General features: G+C 47.8%; 1 protein-coding gene across 2 annotated transcripts in view; it reads right to left on the bottom strand.

Annotated features, from left to right (window-relative positions):
* The window catches only part of jag2b (jagged canonical Notch ligand 2b), a 55,996-nt gene extending 44,405 nt beyond the window's left edge, over positions 1–11,591 (bottom strand). For both annotated transcript variants that reach the window (XM_042337866.1, XM_042337867.1), the window contains exon 1: positions 11,499–11,591. In XM_042337866.1, the coding sequence (XP_042193800.1) occupies positions 11,499–11,577 (79 nt within the window). In that variant the 5' untranslated portion in view covers positions 11,578–11,591. The remainder of the gene's footprint in view (positions 1–11,498) is intronic.
* Between the last annotated feature and the right edge of the window lie 13,494 nt (positions 11,592–25,085).

Raw genomic sequence — 25,085 nt, 5'->3', positions numbered from 1 at the left:
GTGTCTGTCCTTTCATGGCAGGATCACCTCTTGTCCTACTGCAATGACATATACTCCTATGCGATGCGGGTAAAAGATAGAGTGGGATTCAGATCCCGGGTAGACAGAGATGAATGGTGTTGCCACCTTCCTTTTTTTATAAATGTTCCCATTTTCCTGTTGATAATAATAGATAATAATAGATACCTGGAAGGGGATTACAGGCTGGAAGCTAATGGAGGTCAGCAGTACACTATGCACTGCATGTTGAATAATTAACACTCATATGAATTTCTAGGTTATCCAGACTTCAATGCCTCTCAGTGGAATGACGGGATTCATTTTGTTCCATTTTGTGGGTTTTCTTGCACTGTCGCCCCCCCCCCCCACCCCCAGAGAAAATTAATGGGCAAGAAAAATCCAGGGTTTAATTCAACAATTTCTTCTTTCCTCCATCCAGGAGAGAATAATAATAATCCTTGCATTCGATACATCGCCTTATCACGTCTTTGAGACGCTTCACAGGATATACGGTAAAGTGAATTGACTGTATGTTTTCTGGGCAAAACGCGGCAGCCAATTGCGCACAGCAGCGTCCCCGCAAACAGCCGTGGATTGAGTGACCGCATTTATTTTTGGAGGGAGCGATCCGCCAATCGACTAACAACCAGGTTCCTACTTACTCCTGGGTAAACAGAGGCGTGTGGAGTAAGGAAAAGTGCCTAACATTTCACCCTGCCCTGGGATCGAGTCCAGGTCCTCTCACTTTGTGAGGCGAGCGCTCTAACAACTAAGCCACAGGAATCCACAAAATAGAGAAAACACGAAGAAATGGAAGTCATTTATTTTGTCCAGGCAAGCGGCCAAACCCAGCACAAATCAGCCCTCCAGACAAATTACACAATGCTGAACAGTTTGTGCCGAAATTCAATTGCAATGAGTCTTCGCATCCCCACTCTTTGCGTCCCTTCTTCCCAGACAAGCAGGCTTGGTGCGAAACCGATGGCAGAACAATAGACGCGTGTTACGAGATCCCAAGCCACAATTTCCGCCTCCATCAGTAGCCAACACAAGAGGTTTCTGTCAGCTTGACTCAGTTGATAAAACCCTCGCCTCAGGGGCAGAAGGTTGAGACATTTTCGTGTGGTGAAAGGCGCAATGTAAATATAGATGGTTGTTTTGAGGCCAAGCTACTCGTTAGGTCGTTGAGCTCACAGTCAAGGCTGATACTCCACTGCAGTGGGGGTGGGGGGGGACCATGGTTTGTCAAAGGTGCCGTCCTTCAGACACACGACTAAACCAAGGCCCCGTCTACTTGGTCAGGTGGACGTTAAAGTCCCATGGTACTATACGAAAAGAGAAGGGAGTTTCCCTTGGTGTCCTTGCCAAAACACCCCCCACCCACCCACCCACCACCACCCTCCCCCCCCCCGAATAAAGCTAGCCACTTACTTCATGGCTGTTTGTGAAATATTACCGTTTATAAATTGGCTGACGCATTCAGCTACAAAACAGTTACTACACTTTACAGTAAATTCTATGAAGTGCTTTAACATATCCTGACACGAAAGGTGCTATATCAAATGAAATGATTCATCGTTATTAAATTGGCTGATGCCTTTGCCTACAAAAAACAATCACTACACCTGGTAGTAATTAGTGTCAAACATTAGACTCTAAAGTAACAATATTAAATGGAAGAATTATTTATTGTGGAGTCCTGTAGCTCAGTGGTTAGAACGCTTCCTCGCGAGCGAGAGACCTGGGTTCAATTCCTGGGGCAGGGCAAAACGTTGGGTAAGTTTCCTTACTCCACGCGCCTCTGTTTACCTGCAGTGAGTAGGAATATGGTTGTTAGTCGATTGGCGGATTGATTTTCCGGGGGTGAAAATCACTTTTAAAAAAAATTGGTCATTCAATCCATGACGGTTTGAGTGACCAAATATACAGTCAATTCACTTCCCAGTGTAATCTGTGAAGCACTTTGAGACTCGAGGACATGATAAGGCGCTGTATCAAATGCAAGGATTACTATTATATAATAAGACGTGCTCGTGATAGCCCCAAAGCACAGTTGAGCAAAGGCAGGCACTGCGACTTGGATTGTGCCAATGGGGACGTGAGTGCCCTTGGGGCTCAGCAACAAAGGATCAATGTCTGAGCAAGTTCTTGCCGTTCTTTCTGACAGACGTGTATTTGCCTGCACCCAGCAACATGCGGCATCAACTCACAGAAACAAAAGGAATTTAGGGGGTTTGTCACGCCAACAGCAACACATTCTTCGTTGAGAAAGGTGTGTTCCGCTGCCTACCAGAGCTTGCACACAGTGAATTCAACGGTCGGCATCGGGAGGGGACTTAAACTACGCAAAGTAAGGCAGATGCTCCTCTCATTCCAGAAATTGCAAATCCTGCCTTTCTGAGGTGGGCAGCTGCGATATCAAAATGACTAACACCTGAGCAATTTAAGGCATCCGGTTTCTCCCAATTCACTTACAAGGGAGGGTTTTAGGGATTAGTAGGACAGGACATTTACTTGAAGTAACTAACCCCAAAAAAATCCTTTTTACATAATGCCTTAAGCTTGCGTTCCTATGCCACCTTACCCCGCAGATGTCACTCAAACCGCTTTAGAGGTAATGTCGGCCGTGTTTGGTGGCTTTTTGCAGATCGGTGCTGCCAGCCGTTTTACACGCAGCCAACGTCCCCCCACACAGCCATAAGGGGTATGGACAATTACTGCCGAGAGCCAATTGATTGGAAATGATTTAAAATACAAATTGCCCACGGTGCTAACTAAAAGATTGTTCCTTTAGGAATTACACTACCACTGTAGTATCACACTATGCCAGGGACTCTCTTTATCTTCATCTCTTTTATCTCTCCCTCTATATCTTTTTACTCTCTGGCTGTTAGATGTAGCCAGAATCACAGCCTGGCAAACAACTCTACGTTCACACAAGAAGATGTTTGTTTTCTTTCATGCCTCGCATCCAGCTTTGGATGCCTACGCGGATAAACAGACTTGTGAATAACAACAACAAAATTACACTTGTGCAGAAAATAACAGCAATAATCCTTGTATTTGATATAGACGTCTCAAAGCGCTTCACAGAATATACTGTAAAGCGAATTTACTGCATATTTGTGGGCGAAACGTGACAGCCAATTGCGCACAGCAGCGTCCCACAAACAGGGGTGGATTGAGTGACCAAACTATCATTGGTTTTTTTTATAGATTATTATCACTGGAAAAGCGATCCGTCAATCGACTAACAACCGGGTTCCTACTTACTGCTGGTAAACAGAGGTGTGTGGAGTAAGGAAACTTGCTCAACATTTCGCCTCCTGCCCGGGAATCGAACTCAGACCTCTCGCTCGCGAGGCAAGTGCTCTAACCACTGAGATACAGGACTCCTAGAGATGTACAGCATTGTGTCGCTCTGTAATCTGGAGGATAGTTGGGTTAGGAGAAGGTCCCTCTCTTTCCACATAGTTTCATGACATCTTTAACATTCACCTGAACAGGGAGATAGAAGCTGGGTTTAACCTTTCATCCCCCAGAATAAAGCTCCTGTGACAATATACAGCCCTCCCCCAATATAGCGCTGGGGTGTGACGCTGGACAATGAACTCAAAGTCCTAACGTGGGGCTTGAACCTAAAATCTTCTGACCCAGAGGCTAGGATGCTAATAACGAACAAAGCCGCATCCACCAGAAGCCAATTCTGCAATAGCTGAGCACTTGGGAAGCCAGCGATGAATCGAGGTTGTCATGGAAATGGGACACAATCACCCAGTTCTCATCAATAGACTTTTTCTCAAGAGCATATTACAAGCACTCCCAACTGGGCGAGAATAAGTGTTAGCAGGGTCCTGAAATACCGAGATATTAACGGCATCAAGGCTCAAATAGACTTGTTCTCTCCACGAGAGCCCTTTTCACAATGTTTCCGTCAGCTATTGTTCTGTGTCCATTGATTAATTCCTTCAGTTGAGAAACTGAGCTCCCATTTTCTTTGGTCAGCCGGCTGTTTGACATTTGCAGAAACCCATCACCGTGCTTAAGAGTGTCCAAACCACATATACATAGAAATTCCAGAGATATGTATTTGGAATGGGCAGTCTCTCCCTGGAGAGTCACATCCTGTTTACCCAGTATTAGGAACAGGTTGCAAGGTCCAAGGTTTGGGGACCCCAAGTTTGTGTGTTGGGGGTGACTGCTCCAGTCTAACCAGCTAAAACTTTCAATCCACAACTGTTTGGGGACACTGTTTTTCGCAATTGGCTGCCGCGTTTTGCCCACAAAACAGTCACGATGCTATATTCTGTGAAGCGCTTGGAGACATCTCGATGACGTGATAAGGCATTATATCAAATGCAAGGATTATTATGATTATTATTATCATTATTATTATTAAAACCGCATAGCGTGCCTGGCATTGAGTGTATTGTCTGGCAAGTTTTCCCACTGCTTATCCAGCTAGGACCACCCTTTCGTTAGGGCTTTGGCTTGCAGGGTTATCAGAAGTTGAGTGGGATGATTCCCTGTCCCCAGTGACTGGTCTGCCCTTCCACATCCTGTCGATGAGCCAGATGGAGCTGTGCCGTCATCAGCAGTGCCTTGGAGTAACTGCAGACCTGCTTGGCTCAGGAACAGGACTACCGAAACTACCACAGAGGGCTGGCTCAATACTGACGTTCCATTGCCACATTGGATGCCAGTTCAGATCCAAGAAGACCTCTGTTTACTTCCTCCCCCTCACTGTGGAGGAGTGAGTTTCACCTTCACACTGCGGAACACTGGGCACTCACAGGATCAAGCTATTTGGGCCAACAAACCTGTCCTAACACGTTTATTAGATCACCGCATATCTTTCGATCTCTCCCCTGCTTTTTCTCCAGATCTCGTAATACCCTCATTCCCCCAAGAATCATCCCCATTTCCTCTTTAAATATCCCAAACGATTCTGAAAGCATCTTATATCTACGGTGCGCTGGACTCGCCAAAGTGGGAATGCATTCCACACCGCCTGAATCTCTCCCCGACAAGCAAAGGCAGAGTGAAATCAGAACAAAACCCGATGAAACTCAACTCCCACTCCCACTCGTGCTCTCTCTCTCGCTTTCTCTCTCTGTATCTTCTTGGGGAGCATATTTGCCTCTATGTGCATCGGAAGACCGAGATTAACAAATTGTTCCAAATTCTACATTACAATTCCTATCAGCCCAAACCTGCCCCCGCCGTGCGTGAGGTGAGAGTCGCTGGAGAAGTCGCTGCCCACTTTGCATGGCTGATGATGCTGGTTCAGGTCAAGTTACCACATTACTTGCTCAAACGTATCAATGTTTGAAAACACCAATCACCTACAGTTCATGTAATACACAATGTTTTAGTACAACAGTGAAAGGCTCACTGAGAGGAAAGCAGACTGTTCGATGTGATCGCCCAGAGCTACGAGACGAGATTAGACGTTCGTGGATGACTCACCAGTCGGTGAAAGTTAGTTGCAGACTTCCAGTGTGGAGCTGGGATAGTCTAGGAATCTACACTCAAACCTCAAGCTTCTTACAAGCCTCATGAACGCACCTGCATGCAGTGGAATGAGGAGCAACAGCAGAGACAGAGAGAGAGAGAGGCAGATGTCAGGACACCAACTGTTGCTTCATCACCACCATGTCAGGAGTATTTCAGTAGTTGCATTTCAGATCTCCCCGATTCCCACAAGTGGCTTCAACTGGCTGATGAACATTTCCAGCAACTCATTTCTACTGGTTTCACAGAAAGAGAGCCTGTGCATCAGGCAGATCTGGGAATATATCTGATCTGGAAAACCTTTTGTAGCTCATGCTCACTCCCCCCTCCCTCATTCAATTCTTTCTTTTCCAAATCAACAGAGCATTTCCTTAGCGCTCTTAGAGGGAACCCGTCAAATGGGTTTAAAAAGGTTTATGATGTCTGTTACCCGTGCGGTTAGCACGATACTGAGTCATTTCGGCATCACCTTGGCTCAATTGATAACTTCCTGACCTGGAGGCAACAGCCTCAGATCAGGAACTCAAGCTCAGTGTCCATGACGCACTGTGCAGTGCCAGCAGATCAAAAATAAAGGCCGCATTTGCCAACAAAGACAGTCACTGCACTAAACTCTGAAGCATCTAGAGACGTTTCACAACAGTAATAATAATCCTTGCATTTGAGACGGCGCCTTATCACGTCTTCAAGAAGTTCTCAAAGCGCTTCACGGGATACGCTGTAAAGTGCGGTGACTGTGTGTATTTGGTGGGCGAAAGATTTTAAAGTATTGGAGCTGTATCAAACGAAGGATCATTACTTTGCATTCAATAAAAATGGATCAGGAGCAACTATTCCAGGGAAGCAGGGCAGAGCCCAGGTGTTTCTGTGGAATGGAGGGCGGGGACGGAGTAAAATACCTCCATAGTGATCCCACGCACAAAAAAAAACCTCCACTAAATGAAGCAGCTTCAGGTCAGCTTTTTTATCCACCAAGTGTTCGGGTGAGAGAGGCCAGGAGGGAGAGAAAAGCCAGTTAATTGCTTTATAGAAGTCAGACATCCATTCAGACCAGTCAATGGTGCTAAATTATCGGTCGGAGTGCTTGAAGGATTACTTCATTAGCTGAACAATTAGGCCACCTGGCAGCGGTTATTTTTAAGTTATCCAAAGCCTATCTTACCCCACAACACTGCTTTCAGTCTTGTTACACCAAGCAGATTGGGACCAAGCCAGTCCCAGCCCCCTTTCCTTCCATCACTCACCAAGCTGAGCAAGCCTAGTCTTGTAGGTAGGTGCCTGTCTCAAGAGCGTTTTAATACTAATACAGATCCAATCACTCCTCAGTGTTTGAGGCTAAAGGTCGAAAGTCCTGCAGATGTGAAACCTCATCCCATCACCCTGTTTTCACCTCACTTTACTGAAAGCAAACCACAGCTCCCACATCTTCAGTTCATTTGATTGCGAGGCCCTGAAATACTTGGGTTATAAAAACTCTGAAGTTTGTGTTAACGTTTATAATAAAAAGATAATGATAATCCTTGCATTTGATCCAGTGCCTTACCGCCTCTTCGAGACGTGTCAAAGCGCTTCACAGAATATACTGTAAAGTGTCGTGACTGCGTACTTTGAGGGTAAAATGCTTGCAAACCTCAAAGCCTTCCTTTGCAACACTTTACTGATCAAAATAGGGCCAAAATAAACACCAGGATTATTTATCAGTAGTATTCACAATCGGCACTCGTTGCTCAGCGAGACTCGGGGTTGAAGAGATCAGAAATGAAGCAGACTCTGAACAGCCTGTTTTGCAGATCTCACCTCGCAAATCAAACCATTTCTAACGTTGGCATCGTGGAAGAGGCAAATGACAATGAATGCATCTCCTGCTTAAATCCCAAGGTCTCTTTTCCCCTTAAATAATAATCCTTGCATTTAATTTAACGCCTCTCACGTCAGGAGAACGTCTCAAAGTGCTTCACAGTAGAGTGTAGTGACTGTGCATTTTTGCAGGGGGACGTGGCGGCCAGTTTCCACACAGCCAATGTTCTGCAAATGAAAGGAATGACCGAGTTTTGTTCAGAGGATTGTTAGTCGACCGTTGCTCAGTTCAGAAGAAACGTGTTCTTTGTGATCACAACACGCCACGGAACACCAAGCATGAAGTGGGCTGGGTCATGTCAACAAACCCCTGATCAGGGCATTTCCAAGCAGAGTTCTCGGGGTGGGAGTGGGGGGGGGGGGGGAGAGAGAAAGAGAAAAAGTAATAAAGAAATAAGTGTTTGGCAGGCAAGTGTCTCCAGGCTGTGCCCACACAGCTCTTTATGACAGGATCTGGTTATAAAGCAATATTAGTTGAGGGCTTCAGGGCAGGCTGCCCGACCCTACAAACAGGGAACTGGTTTGATGGACAGAGTGGTTAAAAACCAAGGTGATAATTAGCACAACTTTAAAAGTGTGGATAAAATGGTCCATGTCAATGATTAACGCGCGGTTGATGCAGCAATCCTTTTCCTTGCTGGATGGATGACAGAGCCCAAAGGGAATTGAAAATGCCCCCAGTTTTTTGGCATCAAGCAAAGGGCAGGTCCGAGCTAACCAGCTTCGCAACTCGACAACCTTCCCGTTATCCTGCGCGAGCCGTTGGGTGTGGGCTGCAGGACATTGACAAATTAGCACTGAATTAGGAGCAGCTCTCGATGGAGTTGTCTCACGCCCACCAGGGAATGGGTTTCGGCTGCAACCCTCAGGGCACATTTCACACAACGTTTACAATGGTCAATCCGTGTTTTCCAAGCACAGCTGGAAGGACCCGGGTACTAACACAACCTCTTTATAAAGATTTATTATACTCACAGATGCATGCGTGTGCTTAAGAGTGAGCGCTCTTAACCTCATCTCTGCCCAGCGCGTGGCCACTGTATCAACAACAGATGACGTTTACGTAGAGCCTTTCAGGTCGGGAGGACGTCCCAAGGTGCTGGACAGTCAGGGATCCCCACCTGAGCTTGTGGTTGGAATCAGGATGGGGCTGGAGGGAGGGGACAAGAGGGTGACCGAAGGCACAGTTGGCGAAGAGAGTCTTGAAGAGTGAGGGGGTGAGGTGGAGGGACTGTGGGATGGAGTATCAGTGGCATGATCACATTTAGAAGCAGCCTGGTAGAGACAGCCATAAATACCTGGCATGAATGAAAGGTCCTATTCAGGCGGTTATAGGAAGCTTCAGCTGAACAACGTGTACCCTATCCTTCGGTCCCTATTATTCTGCACCTATTGAACGTTAGATTGGTATCTGCTTTTTGGAATTTCGATCTTCAATGGTGATCGGTATCTAGAACCAGACAGCAACAGTAACCGCTTATCCTTCTGATAAGATTGCATGAAGCTTAGCTGCAATGAATAGGTTTCTACAGTCTTGTTATCTGTTTAACATCAGTTTCCTACACAGCACTGAATACATTTCTTTCAACCCACTCAAAGGTTTAGATAGTTACTCCCTCAGCCTGACCATAGTTACACGCAACTGTAAATGAACTGGTGGCAGCTCCATATTGAAACGCATTTATAACCAGTCCGTGCTGACGTTTAAATTCTACACTAGTGTCCATCCGCTCCTTACTCATACCCTACTATTCCCGTCTCCCGCCTGTGAAGGTCCAGCTTCTTCCTAAATACATCTACACTGTCTGATTCAAACGTTGCTTCACCGTAACAATCTCAGTACCCTCGTGAAGTGAAATACGACACCCTGAAGTGTTGTATTTCAGTTTGTGTGTAGTCGTGTATCATGTGCGTGTATCATGTGCATGTAGTGTGTGTGTATAGTGTGTGTAGTGTGTGTGTATACTGTGTATATAGTGTGCATGTAGTGTGTGTAATGTGTGTGTAGTATGCGTGTGTATAGTGTGTGTGTTAAGTGTGTGTGTATAGTGTGTGTGTGTGTGTATATGTGTAGTGTGTGTGTATGTGTGTAATGTGTGTGCTGTGTGTGTGTGTAGTGTGTATGTGTAGAGTGTGTGGGTGTGTAGTGTGTGGTGGGAGAGGAGGAAGGTAAAACTAAGGTGGATTTTTCAGGAGGATTTTGAAAGCCCAAATAAAAGTGATTTGGGGAGAAATGTCACAGAGAGAGTGTGAGAGAGAGAGAACAGCCTCAGCCGGCAATGTGGGACAGAGAGAGGGCTCGGGGCGGAGTGTGAGCGGAGGGAGGCAATGGGGTTGGAGCAGGAGTCCGTCCAGGTTTGTTTCTTGAACAAATGGATAGGAAAGCTACAAAGATCCATTGGGGGCTCAGAGACGCTGGGAGTGTTGAGAGGCGAGTGCAGCGATGTCGATTGCTGGAGCTTAGCAGGTTTACAAGGTTGATTTACGAGCTGCCCCGACTTCAGAGAGCGAGCTGCACAAAACACTGCTCCAGGGGAGCATTAACGGCCAGGCAGGTTGGCGTGTTCTACCTTGCACTCGACACGTGCCCGCAGACACACCTTAAAGTCGCATGCCCTGGAGAGGAGTTCAGAGGCAGATACAGAACGTACAGCGAGGTTCAATAGTCGCTCTGTTCTCCTGCAGCCTTGAGTGCTGGCACCAGAAAGAGTTGCATCGGATTAGAATGACCTTTTTGCTACTCAGGCTTCAGCTGTGTTGTGTGTTTTTTTCTCCTCTCGTCTCCTGGAGAGAGAGAGGCGTTTGCACACACGTGCACACCAGGCGACTTCCCACCTCTGATCTCCCTCCGATCAGCGACCTGCTCCATTCTCCACACTCCAGCAGCGTCCCCACCAACAGTCGTGGGTTGAGTGAACAAATTATTATTATTTTGAAGGGATTATTACCCCTGGGAAGTGAGCCGCCAAATGACTTACAACCAGGGTTCCTACTTACTGCTGGGTAAACAGAGGCGTGTGGAGTAAGGAAACTTGCCTAAAGCTCCACCCTGCCCGGGAATCGAACCCGGGTCCTCTCACTTGCGAGGCGAGTGCTCTCTGACCTCAAGGCTGCGGATCTCTGCTAATATACTGAAGGGTAAAGAAAGAAGCAGATCCCAACGCCAACTACGCACATCCACTTCTGTGTCATCTTCCTTACGTAACGTTGTAAACTCTTAACTCATCCCTGAAAGCTTGGATTCACAGCAACAACGAAGAGCTCAGAGGCTGAATCAACAGCAGAGCAACGAGTTGGAAGGGGTGCGGCAATTATTGATTTCTGCATTACTTATCCCAACCATCTGCTGCTTCCCTTTCATTCAATTTATATTATTCCTCTTCAAATGCTTGTCGATTGTTAGACGATTGGCGGCTCGTTTTCCGGTGGTAATAATCCCTTCAAAAAAAATAACGTGGTCATTCAATCCACGACTGTTTGTGGGACGTCGCTGTGCGCAATTGGCTGCTGCGTTTCGCCCACAAAATATACAGTCACTACACTTTACAGTATATTCTGTGAAGCGCTTCAAGACATCTCAACGACATGATAAGGCTCAAATGCCAGGATTATTATTATTTTCTTCTTGACGTCTCGATGGTCTCAGCTTCAATAACCATTCGTCACAAAGCAATAACAGTCTGCAGAAAAAGAATTTCTTCTAAACGTCCACCTAAATCCAGAGATGATCCTGAGTTTATCCTCCAAACCTTCCTTGTTCCAACAAGCACAGCCCCAAATTTAAGCCTAACCTCCCAGGGTAAAACAAGTCACCCACTGTAAAGATACCTTAGGAATTATTGCTTCCTATCGATGGCTGTCCTGGGCTTGTGGGTCCGTCCCCACCCCACCCAAACATCCTTACATGTGTGCTCTGCTCTGATGCATTACGTAACCTGACCCACCTCCCACAATTCAACACCCTCTTCCCCACACATTAGCAATACACGAACACAAACACACACACGCACGCCACACGCAAACACGCACATACAAACACACAAAAACACACACATACAGACACACACAAACACAGCTAGTTACACAAATATACCTTTCAAGAATGGTTGCGAGGTTTGAGTACATACCACTCGTGCCGTTGTCCTGATCCCAAGCCTCCAAGATTAATGTGTAAGACCTCTGGTGAGGAGAGAAAGAAAAGGACATTGTTATCACAATCATTCTCGAACCCGATGTCATCAAAGCGTCTCAAAGCGATTCACAGGACTTGCTGTGGATTGTAGCGACGGCACACAGAAAAACATGAAGTCAATGACCAATTTTATCTGGAGGACTGCAGGCCAGGACACCAGCAGAAACTCTTTCCGTATTAAAGTAGTTCTCTAATGCAAAGGCAGACTGGATCTTATCTGTGTTTAACATCTCATCCCCAAGACACAGCATCTCCGACAATCCAGCGCTCCGAAAACACTGCATTGGAGACTCAGCTTAGACTCTGAGCTCTAAATTCCGACCAGTCTTCTGACTCAGAGGCAACAGCACTACCAATTGAGCCAGGATGACACATTATTAGCATCAAGTTAGCACAATAACGTCAACACTTTAACCCAAGCTCATTGGATTGGCCTTGGGATGAACGGGTCTGTGAAATTAATTCTATTTCGTTTCGCCTTCTTTAAACCAGACAACTATTGGGAAGTATCCCTCAGCCACCTATTTCTCTCCACATCACGCCAAACTCGTTCCCCTACTGCCAAGCGTGCGGCAGCTCCTTTTCACACCTCCTCCAATGTCCTCCTTGGCCAGCTGGGAATCACTGATAGCTCTCACACGCAAAGATAAGATCCAGCCTCTGCTCAATACCGTTCAGATCCAGGAATGAACCCCCAACCTCTCCATCCATGACCATACATTCAAGCTCAGCGAAGAATCTCCAAACTAACACAAAATCATTCTTAAATAAGTTCTGATGCCCAAGCAGGTCAGGTCTTACTCTACACGAGAGCCATATTTCAGTGACTGACATTCCAGAGGCACAGTTTAACTTGGCTCCAACCCTCCGCTCGTTGACAGTAACAATTATTTACAGCATTTACAGCAACTTCGGGCTACCGTAAAGAGCTTCGCGGTAATTGCTGTCAAGTGTAGTGACTGCTTTTTTTTTGTAGTCCAACACAGCAGTTATTGGCACACAAAGTCTCACGAACCATCACTAGGAGGAAACAAGTTCACCTGGAAAACTGTTGGTTACAACGTTGGAAAACTCTCCTCGTTTTCATCGTTTAACATCCACCTGAACAGGCAGACAGTCACCACCTCAGTTTAGCATCTCAGCCCTAAGGTAACCCTCCCCAAAATGCTGAGCAACAAATCTCAGTTATTTCCCATTTATCACCATGGAATCATGAATCTCCTCCCGAGAGTGACTCTAAGTAAGGAGGGGTTGTCCTCTCAGCCTTGGCAGGGGCGCGACGTGGAGAGAAGCTGGTCGCACCCCGTCCTGCAGCGTTCCATCCACAGCCCAACCCATCGAAAGGGTTAACCAGTGGAATGCAATGAGTCCCAAATGAACAGGCAGCTTCATGGCTGTGGGTTTCACACCCCACATCCACGCTGAAACACTCCAGATTTCAAAGCCACAAGCAAACAACACACCAGTGAGCCAGTAATTATGAAACCTACGGCAAAGAACACAAACCACACGCGTGCAACTTAGCACTTGGGCGCTGTTCGCCCCACCCTCATTACAAGGTCCTCAGAAACCAGGCATTTTACGTGTCGTGCCAGACAGCACCACAGTGAGCAACCCTTAACTGCAGACGCAATTTAGTTTTACTCTGTCTTTAACCCGTGCTGGAGCTGATATGAGAGCGCTGGGTGTTGACAGTGGGCTCCCAAGTGTGGGGGTGGGAAGAGAAGTCGGAGGATTTGCTCTGCTCCCACCACTATCATCCCTCATTGTGAAGCGCACAAATACTTGACATAATTCCCTCTCTCTCTATATAGGCAACACGCCAGTACTCAGCAGTTAGTAACCTAGGTTTCAGCAAACACAGAAGTGTGCTTGCAGTAAAAAAAGGGTTGGTCGGTCCGTTACTAAACAGATACAGAGATGAACCCACACCCAACGAGTATCGGAAAACAAGGCAATAAAATGTAAGTTCTTCTGGACATTGCGAGCTCCTCCAACAACATCAGCCTGGACTCCAACTGATGTTCCAAACCCATTCCATGGGTCAAACTCAAACTCTCAGCAGCACTCGGGCTTGTCATCCCTCACGTGTAAAACCATTTTAGGGAGGAGGTCGAGAGGTGAAAACTGACAACGTGAAACACTTCATTTTGCTCAAACTGAGAGGGCTTTGAATTCACAAGCAGCTATTTAGGATGAATCAACAACATCATTTAAAAGGGAAAAGCAGAGAAGCAACTGAGCTGTAGAAACATTAAGGGATAACGGGGAAGGGTAAAGAACGCGGGACTCATTTTTATATTTAAAAATAAGGCAGTTTAGCCTCTGTACCGAAAATGTCTATTCCTGATGGGTCATTGCAGCACGAGGTACAGAGAAAATGCATAAAAATAAAGATTAAAAATTGGCTGCCGCGTTTCGCCAACAAAATATCCAGGCAATTCACGTCACAGTGTATCCTGTGAAGCGCTTTGAGACATCTCAAAGACGTGATAAGGCGCTGTATCAAATGCAAGGATTATTATAAAAAGATCCTCTATTTTCTAACAAACTAGTGATCTGGCATTGTGAGTGGCCTCCACCTGTTTCTATGTGCCAGCGTGAGCAGAAACGGTTCCTGTTAAACACCATAGGGCTGGCGGGCGGGTAGGCTGGCTAGCGGGCAGGCTGGCTGGCTGGCTGGCGGGCAGGCTGGCGGGCAGGCTGGCTAGCGGGCAGGCTGGCGGGCAGGCTGGCTAGCGGGCAGGCTGGCGGGCGGGCAGGCTGGCGGGCGGGCAGGCGGGTGGCAGGCTGGCTGGCGGGCAGGCTGGCGGGGGCAGGCTGGCGGGCAGGCTGGCTGGCGGGCAGGCTGGCTGGCGGGCAGGCTGGCGGGCAGGCTGGCAGGCTGGCTGGCGGGCAGGCTGGCGGGGGCGGGCGGGCAGGCTGGCTAGCGGGCAGGCTGGCTGGCAGGCTGGCTGGCGGGCAGGCTGGCTAGCGGGCAGGCTGGCGGGCAGGCTGGCAGGCTGGCTGACGGGCAGGCTGGCGGGCAGGCTGGCTAGCGGCAGGCTGGCGGGCAGGCTGGCTGGCGGGCAGGCTGGCTGGCTGGCGGGCAGGCTGGCTGGCGGACGGGCAGGCTGGCGGGCAGGCTGGCTGGCGGGCAGGCTGGCGGGCAGGCTGGCGGGCGGGCGGCTGGCTGGCGGGCAGACTGGCGGGCTGCACAATGAATGTTTGTAGCACGGGTCGTGCAAAAATATAATGACATTTGTAAAGCGCAATTCCCTGAAAAGCCTCCACATCCTCTCCAGCCTCAATTGTTGTGATGAGGGCGTTAGCACAGAACGAGCGAGAGGGTGAACTTACAGTCACACTGACACGTCATAGTCAAGGACAAGCTGAACAGATCCGCTGCTCATCATGCAAGGTTGTTTTTTTTGCTGTGCGCAAATGGCTGCCCCATTCCGCTTGTTAAATAGCGAGTCGCTCACTTCCCATCACCCACATCCCTTAAATATTTTTACTGCTCTGGTGTTTTATCCCATTCCCATCGATCCGGCCTCAGTAGGTGCTGGTTGGAATGACTCGGACACCTAACAACCTTTCAAATGATGGTATTTCTTCTAAACTCTCCCCTGATTCCTTTGCTAACAATCCTGAGCGCTCTTTGTCGCCCATTCCCCAACTGAAGGCAAGGTTTCTCCTATTATCTTGTCGTGCCCCTTCACCACCTTAAACACCTCGAACATATCTGGCCTCTCAATCTCTTCTGCTCTGATGGTAAAAGCCACAATTAAAAATCCGCTTCTCAGAAGCTCAGCGAGTAAGTCCTCGCTGCCACTGGATGTTTCCGATTCCATTCATTGCTTCAGTTTCGGACCATAAAGCTTTCTCTCGCTCTCTCTTTCTCTCCCCTACACAGGCTAGCTCCCACCAGTATCAAATAACATCACCTATCTGGTGCGCAGGATGAAAAATGATGTGCTTTTTTGTTGCTTGCATTTCGAAGGGTGTTTGGGGGTGGGGGGGAGGTGCGCTGGGAGCACTGGGGTTGGCTGTGGAGGTGACGATTCAGGCCCACAGCACTATACTGTGTCCCATTATTTGTCGGGAAGAAAAAAACACACACACCATGCCCCCAAAGGTCACACCACTGTCAGCTGGAAAATAAGCCTCTCACCATCACTTCCTGCCACTACTAGCACCAGAGCCAAGAAGGCAGCGGTTTCAGATGCGGTTCTTCTCCCATTCTTTGGTACACAGTTTCATTTGCATAGTTCATTCAAGTCAACGTAAACCCTTTGGCAACTCGCTGCTGCTACAAAGAAGGCACAGCAAAGACTGTAGCCTTTCTGTACAGATTGGGCTATTCATTAACTTCCGCCCAACCCCCCCCCCCCCCCCCCCCCACCCCATAAATAAGAATCGTCCATTGACAGACTTTAAAGAGTAAAGTATCTGAAACACCTCAACATCAATTCTCAGCTTGAGGTCTCCTGAAGTCAAACACCTTAAGGAGAGGAGGAGGGAGTGAGTACTCATTGATGAAATCCAGTTTTCCAAAGGGCAGAATAATTACCTCGGTTTGTCCTCAAGACTATCCACTTGGGTTTGGGTGCTGGTATTAAACACAATCCATTGCTTGTGTAGCACCCGACCAAATCACCAAAATGTAAATTGTAGATGACTGTATTTGGAGGGAAACACAGCAGCTAACTTGTGCACCGCAAGATCCCACAATCAGTCATAATAATAAATAATAATCCTTGCATTTGATACAGCGCCTTAGCACGTCTCAAAGCGCTTCACACTAAATACTGCAAAGTGAATTGACTGTATAATTGTGGGTGAAACGTGGCAGCCAATTGCGCACAGCAGCGTCCCACAAACAGTCATGGATTGAGTGACCAAATTCTCTTTTTTTAAAAAAGAGATTATTACCCCCGGAAAAATGATCCACCAATCGACTAACAACTGGGTGCGTACTTACTACAAGGTAAACAGTGGAGTAAGGAAACTTGCATAATGTTTCACCCTGCCCGGGAATCGAACCCAGGTCCTCTCGCTTGCGAGGCAAGCGATGACCAATTGATTTGTTGGCTAGGAGACCGGGATTAAATCCCTTCCTCTTTTCAATAGGTATAGACAGACGGAAGTGTGGCTTAATGTCTCACGTGAAGGATGTCACATCCAACAATGCAGGGATTGCTCCCCAGTACGGGGCCGGAGTGACTTGAAGTCGTAACCTTCTGACCCAGAGGCGACAGTGCTATGATGACTAAGCGATGCTAACATCTAAATTGAATGGAGCTCCTGAAGCTTGATTTATAGAGGATTTTAGCATCAATGAAAGTGATTTGGGTTACCGCTAAGTGTACAGTATAAATGGAACATAATTCAACCTTTGCCAGTACAGTGACATCAAACAGCAGCTGCCCCGGCCCAGCCTTCATATAGAGGCTGCTCTCAAACAATTAAAGAGCCAAGAACAAAGACACTCCATACAATAGGCACCATCTAGTTTGAAGCCAGGTCTTTAATAGGTTAGTAACTTGACACTATTGCACTCAGACAGGGGCAGCTCAATAGCCCGCTCCTTCCAAGCCCATTCTCACCTCACTTAACCTAACCCCTCCATCCCTTCCCCCACACCCCCCACTCCATTCAGGAGGAAAACCTGGCAACCTCATTTAAGTAGCTGAAACCAAGGCAGGGTAAGACGTCTGCTCCCGGGGACTACCGGTACCCAAGAGAGCGTCATTGCTGCGACGGGTATATGACTTCAACATGTCTGCGGTACGTGGAAACCAGGGTGGGATCAACAAAACCCCATTAGATTTTAAACCAAGGAACCACCGACATGATCAAGTGGGATTTTCAAGATACACAACTGGAAAAGAGAAGGTTGTTTCTCTCCCAGCGTCCTGTCCAGCAACCCCCCCCCCAGATTAACTGGTAATACACCTCTGACAATGCAACACCCCGCACCCCCCACCCCCCCAACCCCAGCAGCGCATTGGAATGTCAACTTAGACAATGTCATTCCCAGTCGCAATTTGGGGTCTTGAACCCACACCCCTCTGACTCCGAGGTGAGAGTTCTGGGTTTGCACAACACGTGAAGAACTCGAAGTTTTGACATGATAGGTGAGAATTAAACGCAAGGATTATTTATGAGCTACTCAACGTCAGCCAGTGCAGCAGTGAGGACACACTACAATTGGACTCCAGCTGGGGATACAGTTCTGAAGGGAACTATTGGCCAGGTTCCCAATCACTATCTAGTGACTCGAGCTGCTTTTGGTGGGGGGGGCAGGGCAGCTGGCCCGAGATTTTACTATCTCCTTAACCAGACCAGAAAACACAACAGAATCAGGCTGCTGAGCATCAACACTTCGGTTTTTCTATTTTTAAATAACCACTATCACATTGCAAAACTCTAGAAGTTTGAGAGATTTATAGCACGATGTTCAAACCGAACTGCATTCGCTTACTCAACATCCACAAGCGTCAGAGCCCGGTTCCCTCCTCAGACCCCACACAGGCAAGCAAGCATTTCAAACCAATTACTCCAAACTGCTGCAGGCTCACCCTTCTCGCTCGAGCACTTTGCTTGAGAGCGTAAAGTCATCTAGAATTGCACTGCACAGAAGGCAATCTGCTCATTGCGCCTGTGCCTGCTCTCTGAAAGAGCAATCCATTCAGTTCCAATCCCCTGCTCTCGCTCTCTCTCTCACTCTCTCTCGCTTTTAACCCTTTTATATTTCTTCCGTGTTGCCTATTTGGCCAATTCCCTTCCAAATACGCTGGTCCTATCCACCCCACCATCAGCAGGTGACTTTCAGCCTTTCTGCCCCCACTCTCTGGAACCTCGTTCAAGCCATGAGTCTGACTACTTTTGGCCATCTTTCCCCTACCCATCCCCACTTTGGCCTCCCGCCTTCGAGACAACTTCCTCTTTGTGTAAACTAGATTGTATTTGAAAGCTATCATGGATTCTGCTTCAACGAGGGGACTTTTTTGGTAATGTTTTCCCCGTGCTAATAAGATTCTGAATACAAGGGAAAACTTCTCATCTGTATACGATCGTAAATTGACGCCTTCTTGTCATCGGCTCGCTCGCTGACCGGCAGAATTACTTTCTCCCCCGTTTCCCTCATCAAAAAAAAGCTCCCCTCGTTTTTCGGTCGTTTGGTTTTGCTTTCTTTTAAAAAGGGTCAGAAATGTGACGAGCACAGCCTTCCTGCTGCTATCCAAGCCTTCCTGGACCAGGTGATTATTACCAATCCTCTGAGTCAACAAACAGCGGATTTAAAATGCAGATGGGTTTGACCCTTCACTTCCCTCATGGGAAGGACACCATTTACACAGGCTTTATTTTCATTCTCTTCCCCCTCCCCCCCACTCCCTCTGAATGCACACAATAATTGCCAATAGCAGCTGACCAGTCGACCAGGACAGAAAGGAACAAGTCGAGACTTGGAGTCGGGGCCATTTAGCAATAGGGAAGATGTCCGGTCAGGGGCCAGGGCTTTGCAAAACAAATCGCAAGGGGCTGGTAAGCAATTCCAACACCTCAGCTCCTTTAGAACCCATTACAATAACACATGGTCTTCTGACACTGGTAACAAAAGCCACGGAGTTTAGAGGCACGTTAGCTAACCAGCTACCCACTCGCTTTTACGTGGCAGTTCTGGGAAAACCATTCTACGGTCTCCGGAGCTCACCTACGCCCAATAATGGTTTGAACATGTACGGACATCTTGAGCTCATCACTTGAGCATGTTGACATTAAGATGTTTGTGCAGGCGTGAACGACAGCGAAAGAAAGGGTAAAGGTACCATTACTCAAACAATGGGAGCGGAGGCACAAAATCACGCAAGTGTGGTCTCAAGTTTTTTTCAGGCTTCTGTTGCTGTAACCCCGATAAAGCGTGCATCTCAAAAATACGCACGAGCGTCTAAATGTCGCCAAGCTTGCACAGTGACGCCAAGAGGTGTGGAACGTCACTCCAGGAAACGCCTCCCGTTTTAATTTACTGTCTGCCGCAGAGTCAAGCTAGCAATTTTGCTAGTTTGACTCCTTGCCCCTTTGAACATTTCAGCAATAATTCCCTCGCTTTGTCAACCACCAGGTTAGCTGCAGGGACCAAGCGACCTTGTAACTCTACAAACGGGGCCTTTGAAGGTCGTTCCTGAGTGTGTGCGAGTGGGGGGGGGGAAGGGAGAGGAATATGCTGTACATACAAGCCTTTACACAGAATCAGACAGTGCAGCAATGCGCTCACTGCATGCCAGTAGTATCGACAGGTTCAGATGACACCATAAACTACAAGAGCAAAGCGCAAGTGGTTTTAACCTGCATCACTGCAACTCTGTGAGGTGCGTGATACGCCCTTGAAACTATCCCAGCCAGTTTTATTGGAGGTAGCAGAGCGTGGGCGAGATCGTTCCTGTTCTTGAACATTCTGATTTGCCTGTGCCGCAAGCAAGGATCAAGCGAAATGACAAATGTAGCTGATGAGTTAGAGACACCAGGAGAAACCCCATTCTCTTTCCCACTCGTGCCACTAATGTCCATCTGAAGACCAGGCAAACGTGATCTCGGTTTCACAAGGCATCTGAAGGATGGCACCTTCAACAAAGTCGCGCTCCCCCAAGTACTCAGTTTCAGGCTACGGCTGTGAGCTCAAAGTCACAAAGACCCCCGAGGTGAGGAACCCACCAAACGAGCTGAGCTTGAGCACACAGATCCGGCTGCTGGAGCAACCAAGCAAAGAAATCACTGCACGATATAAACACCAGACACTTCAGGAAGCCACTCTGCAGTATAAACACGGGCTTAAGAGCGTGCATCGCCTGCAGAGAAAATTAGAAAGCAGGGAAAGATAAGATTGGAGTCGATGACCGGCAGCCAGATCCTAGCCAGTCACTGAGCGCAGAGATTGTGGTTCCACATCCCAAGCCTCGCCTCTCTCCTGAGCCTGACATCCTGGGCCAAGGGGTCACAGGAGCAGTAGTCGTTTTTCACATGGACCAGACACCTAGTGTCGTCAAACTATTCCGCCATAAGGAAGGGAGGGTTAGGAAACAAAGATCACAGCCGCGCCTGATTGTGACCTGAGAAGTATTTTCCAGCAGATGTGCAAAGACCCCTGAAACCTCACTCTACACAGGTTAACGTGCTCAAGGGAGAAATAGGGAAAATTCCCTACCAGTGAAGGAGAGTGGGGAGCTTGACAGAAAAGGGTCAAATGCCATCAAAAATGACATGATGGGATTATCGAGGGTATTTTGTGGATGCATCAGACCAGCCCTCTCACTCCAGTCACCGGCCAAACCTCAAGATGGGTGCCAATAACCTTCTTTGACCACAAAGTGGCCTGACACAATGCAGAGACAAGATCAGCAACCGAGATTGGCCGGCAACTCTCATAAAATCAGTTCTCTCCCCTCCCCTCGCCCCAAATTATCCTAATCCTTCATCCTCAAATGGCACAGTTGGGGAAGTGAAGAACAGGCACATGACTATATTCCTGATCATTCTCTTTTCCCTGCCCCCACCTCCTGTAAGCCCCATGGACAACTGGGATGGTGTTTCGCCCACAAAATACAGTCAATTCACTTTAAAGTGCAGCGCTTTGATACAACAACAAGACGTCTCAAAGACGTGATAAGGCGCTGTGTCAAATGCAAGGAATGCAAGGATTATTATTATTATTAAGTGAAGTATGAAGTACATTATTATTACTATGATTTGACCCAGTTTTACACAGGCAGGCAAATCAAAGCCGGAGCCAGCACTGATCAGCTCACTGGGAGGGAGGGGGAAAGGTGTCTGTTATAATTAGCCAATACAATGATATTCATCAGCAAACAGCTGCAGACCATCATGATTTTGCTGAAACAGAAAACTGTTCCGTTCCCCTCAAAAACACGCCCTCGCGATTGGCTTTACTTCCTTTCGACCGATTTATGAATGCAAACGTTGTGCCCCGATGCACATGACTATATTCCTGATAACTCTCTTCCCCCCACCCTCATGCAAATCCCATGGACAACTGGCATGGCAGCCTCCACCAGAATACCACATTCATATGTGGCTCTGCATTGAGAGCTCCCAGCTGCTGCAGGGGATTAGGAATACAGTAGCACATGTATTTAAAACAAAACAGCACTTAGAAAATTATGGAAAAGTTCTCTCTCTCTCCCCTCCTCCCCCCACCCCACCATTTTTACCCCGGAGGGAGATAACACAAAAGAAACATTATTGAATGTCCGGCTAAATTTATAAGCAGCTAAAATCTGTGTAGCTGTAAATCTGGTCAGGTAACATTCGAATGCGTAACGCGGGCTCGCGACGTATGTATGAGGCGCGTACAGCACAGAAACATGCACGGGACACAACACAACTCAAACACTCCACCAAGAACACGCACACTCACTCACACACACTCACTCTCACACACTCACACACACACTCACACTCTCACACACACACACTCACACTCACACACACTCACTCACTCTCACACACTCACACTCTCACACACACACACTCACACTCACACACACTCACACTCACACACACTCACTCACTCTCTCACACACTCACACTCTCACACACACACTCACACACACTCACTCACTCTCACACACTCACACTCTCACACACACACTCTCACACACACACTCTCACACACACACTCACACTCACACACACTCACACACTCTCACACACACTCTCACACACACACTCACACTCACACACACTCACACTCTCACACACACACTCTCACACACACACTCACACACTCACTCACACACACAAAGATCCAAATGTAAAACGGCAAATCTCCATTTGACAGACACTGGTTTGGAACGGAGGGGGGAGGGGAGGGGGGGAAAAAAAAGGATAGAAATTTTCTCTCTTTCCCACCCCCACCCTCCCACGCTCATTAACTTGGAGTAGGTGTGTACTGCTCTCTCCACTAGAAACCGAGCACCAGCTTTGATGCAGCCGTGATGAAAGTCGGTTGGACTCTGAATGCTCTGATGCTGCTTCACCCACTCTCTGCGCTCCAATGTATATTTCACCGTGTAACGCAACGGCAGTAACATTTGTGCAATTATTTTATTCACAGTCCCAAATTCTCTTCTTTCTCTTCCCACCTCTCCCTCCCTCCCTCTCTCCCTCCCCCCACTCGAGCTTCACAAAGCATTTGACATCCAGACCGAAAGCTGAGGCATAGTGTGTGTTTACGTGCCAAGGTATCCTTGCCAGAAAGATATCTCACACAGCCAGTTAGATTGAGGTCAAGCAGTTAGGAAGCCCAGAAATTGATACCTTCCATGCACCACATAGCAGCTTACAAACCAATGATGGTAAAGCGAGAAGGGGGGGGGGGGGGGCAAGCCTTCTCTTTTCTTCTTTGTAAAAGATTAAGGGGCAAGTGGTGGTGGTGGGGGGGGGGGGGGGAGAGCACGGGGAGAAAGAGGAACAAATTGTAGGATTTTGAAGCACAGAAATAGTGGTCTTCAGTCTTCTCAAAGAGCTATCCCACCCTTTTATTTCCCCCCCCCCCACTGCTCGGGTCCCGACCCAACTGTCCAGCGCCTTGGGACGTCCTCCCGACGTGAAAGGCGCTCTATAAATGAAACCTTGCTGTTGTTGTGGTTGTTTATATGTTTTCCTATTCAAATGTTGCTGTTTAAAAGCCGTGATGAATTCTGCCGCGCACCCCGTTTTGGCAAGGCATTTAATGTCCTAATAGCCGTTGTGTGTAACGAACATTCTTCTAAGCTCTCCCTTTGTTTGTTTTCTCCCCACCCACCACCCTGTAATGCTGTTAAATAATTTCTCCCCGTTAACATCATCAAAACCCCTTCTGTTCCAAAATCACTCCACTTCTCCCTCCTTCTCTGCTTTCAAAACCTGTCTAAGGACCCAACGTGAAAAGCCTGTGTGACCAACGTGCCATCGTTAGATTAAGGCTGGGCAAAAGAACACCTTCACCTTTGGGCAGAGTAACAGGGTCTGGAACGGTTTACATCCCAGTTATTTTTAAAGACATTGGGATCTTTGCTAATTCTCCCTCACCGGCACACTCATCATGACGCCTCTTGTTGAGCGGCACAAACAGACCCAGAGCTGTAAACATCCTGCTCTTGTATATAGAGAATGGATAGGAGGGACCCAAAGCAACTCACTGAGGAGACAGAAAAGGACGTAAATTACACTACTGGCATCTGAATCCTGACCCCCCCATCCACCTCCCCACCCCAGCCGTCCTTTCCTTCCCCCCCCCCCCCCCAACTTAGTAAGACTGCAGTCCCTTCTATTTGGAAAAATAATTGTATGATTCGTATAAGCAGGCGTGGATGGTGAGAAGGACAATTTGTGTTTTTCAGTTACCTCGGTTCTTCTAGGTGGGTGAGGGAGGTCTGGGAGAGTTAGTTAACAGTTAATGACTACTTGTTTTTGTGTGTGTGGGCAAGGGGTGGGGGAGGGAGAAATTCTGCAAGGCTCGAAGAATCTGAACATGCAATTTATGTGTTTTAAATATAAACACTAACTTGGAAATTTCAATAATTTCATAACCATAACACCTACACACACACCTACACACACCTGCGCACGCGCACCTACCTACACACACACCCCCACGCACACCTGCACACGCGCACACACCTACCTACACACACACAGCTACACACACCCACACCTACGCGCGCACACAAACAAAATCACTGCTACTCTGCAGCAAGCGGGAGCGGGAGTGAATTGTTAATTGGCTTTGGGTGTTTCAGGGTGCACAAGCATATAATAATAATAATCCTTGCATTTGATATAGTGCTTTTCACGTCGGGAGGACGTCCCAAAGTGCTTCACAGAACACACTGTAAAGTGAATTGACTGTACATTTGTGGGCGAACGCGGCAGCCAATTGCGCACAGCAATGTCCCACAAACAGTCGTAGATTGAAAATGACCAATTTATTATTGTTTTTGGTTTTGGAGGGATTATTATTAGGCTCTGTGTGGAGTAAGGAAACTTGCCCAAGGTTTCGCCCTCTGCCTGGAATTGAACTCAGGTCTCTCACTTGCAAAGCGAGTGCTCTAACCACTGAGCTACAGGACTCCATAAATACTTGCACAACTCTCCCACCCTCACCCTCCCGGCGCTGTGTCTGTGTGTATTGCTGTAGTTCCTGGCTCAGTGTGTGTGTAGCTGTCAGTGTGTGTGTGTGTAGCTGTCAGTGTGTGTGTGGCTGTCAGTGTGTGTGTGTGTGGCTGTCAGTGTGTGTGTGTGTGGCTGTCAGTGTGTGTGTGTGTGTGTAGCTGTCAGTGTGTGTGTGGCTGTCAGTGTGTGTGTGTGGCTGTCAGTGTGTGTGTGTGTAGCTGTCAGTGTGTGTGTGTGGCTGTCAGTGTGTGTGTGTGTGTAGCTGTCAGTGTGTGTGTGGCTGTCAGTGTGTGTGTGTGTGTGGCTGTCAGTGTGTGTGTGGCTGTCAGTGTGTGTGTGGCTGTCAGTGTGTGTGTGGCTGTCAGTG

Source organism: Callorhinchus milii, unplaced genomic scaffold, assembly GCF_018977255.1.
Source record: "Callorhinchus milii isolate IMCB2004 unplaced genomic scaffold, IMCB_Cmil_1.0 Scaffold9, whole genome shotgun sequence".
Lineage (NCBI taxonomy): Eukaryota > Metazoa > Chordata > Chondrichthyes > Chimaeriformes > Callorhinchidae > Callorhinchus > Callorhinchus milii.
This window is presented reverse-complemented; position numbering and strand designations above follow the sequence as displayed.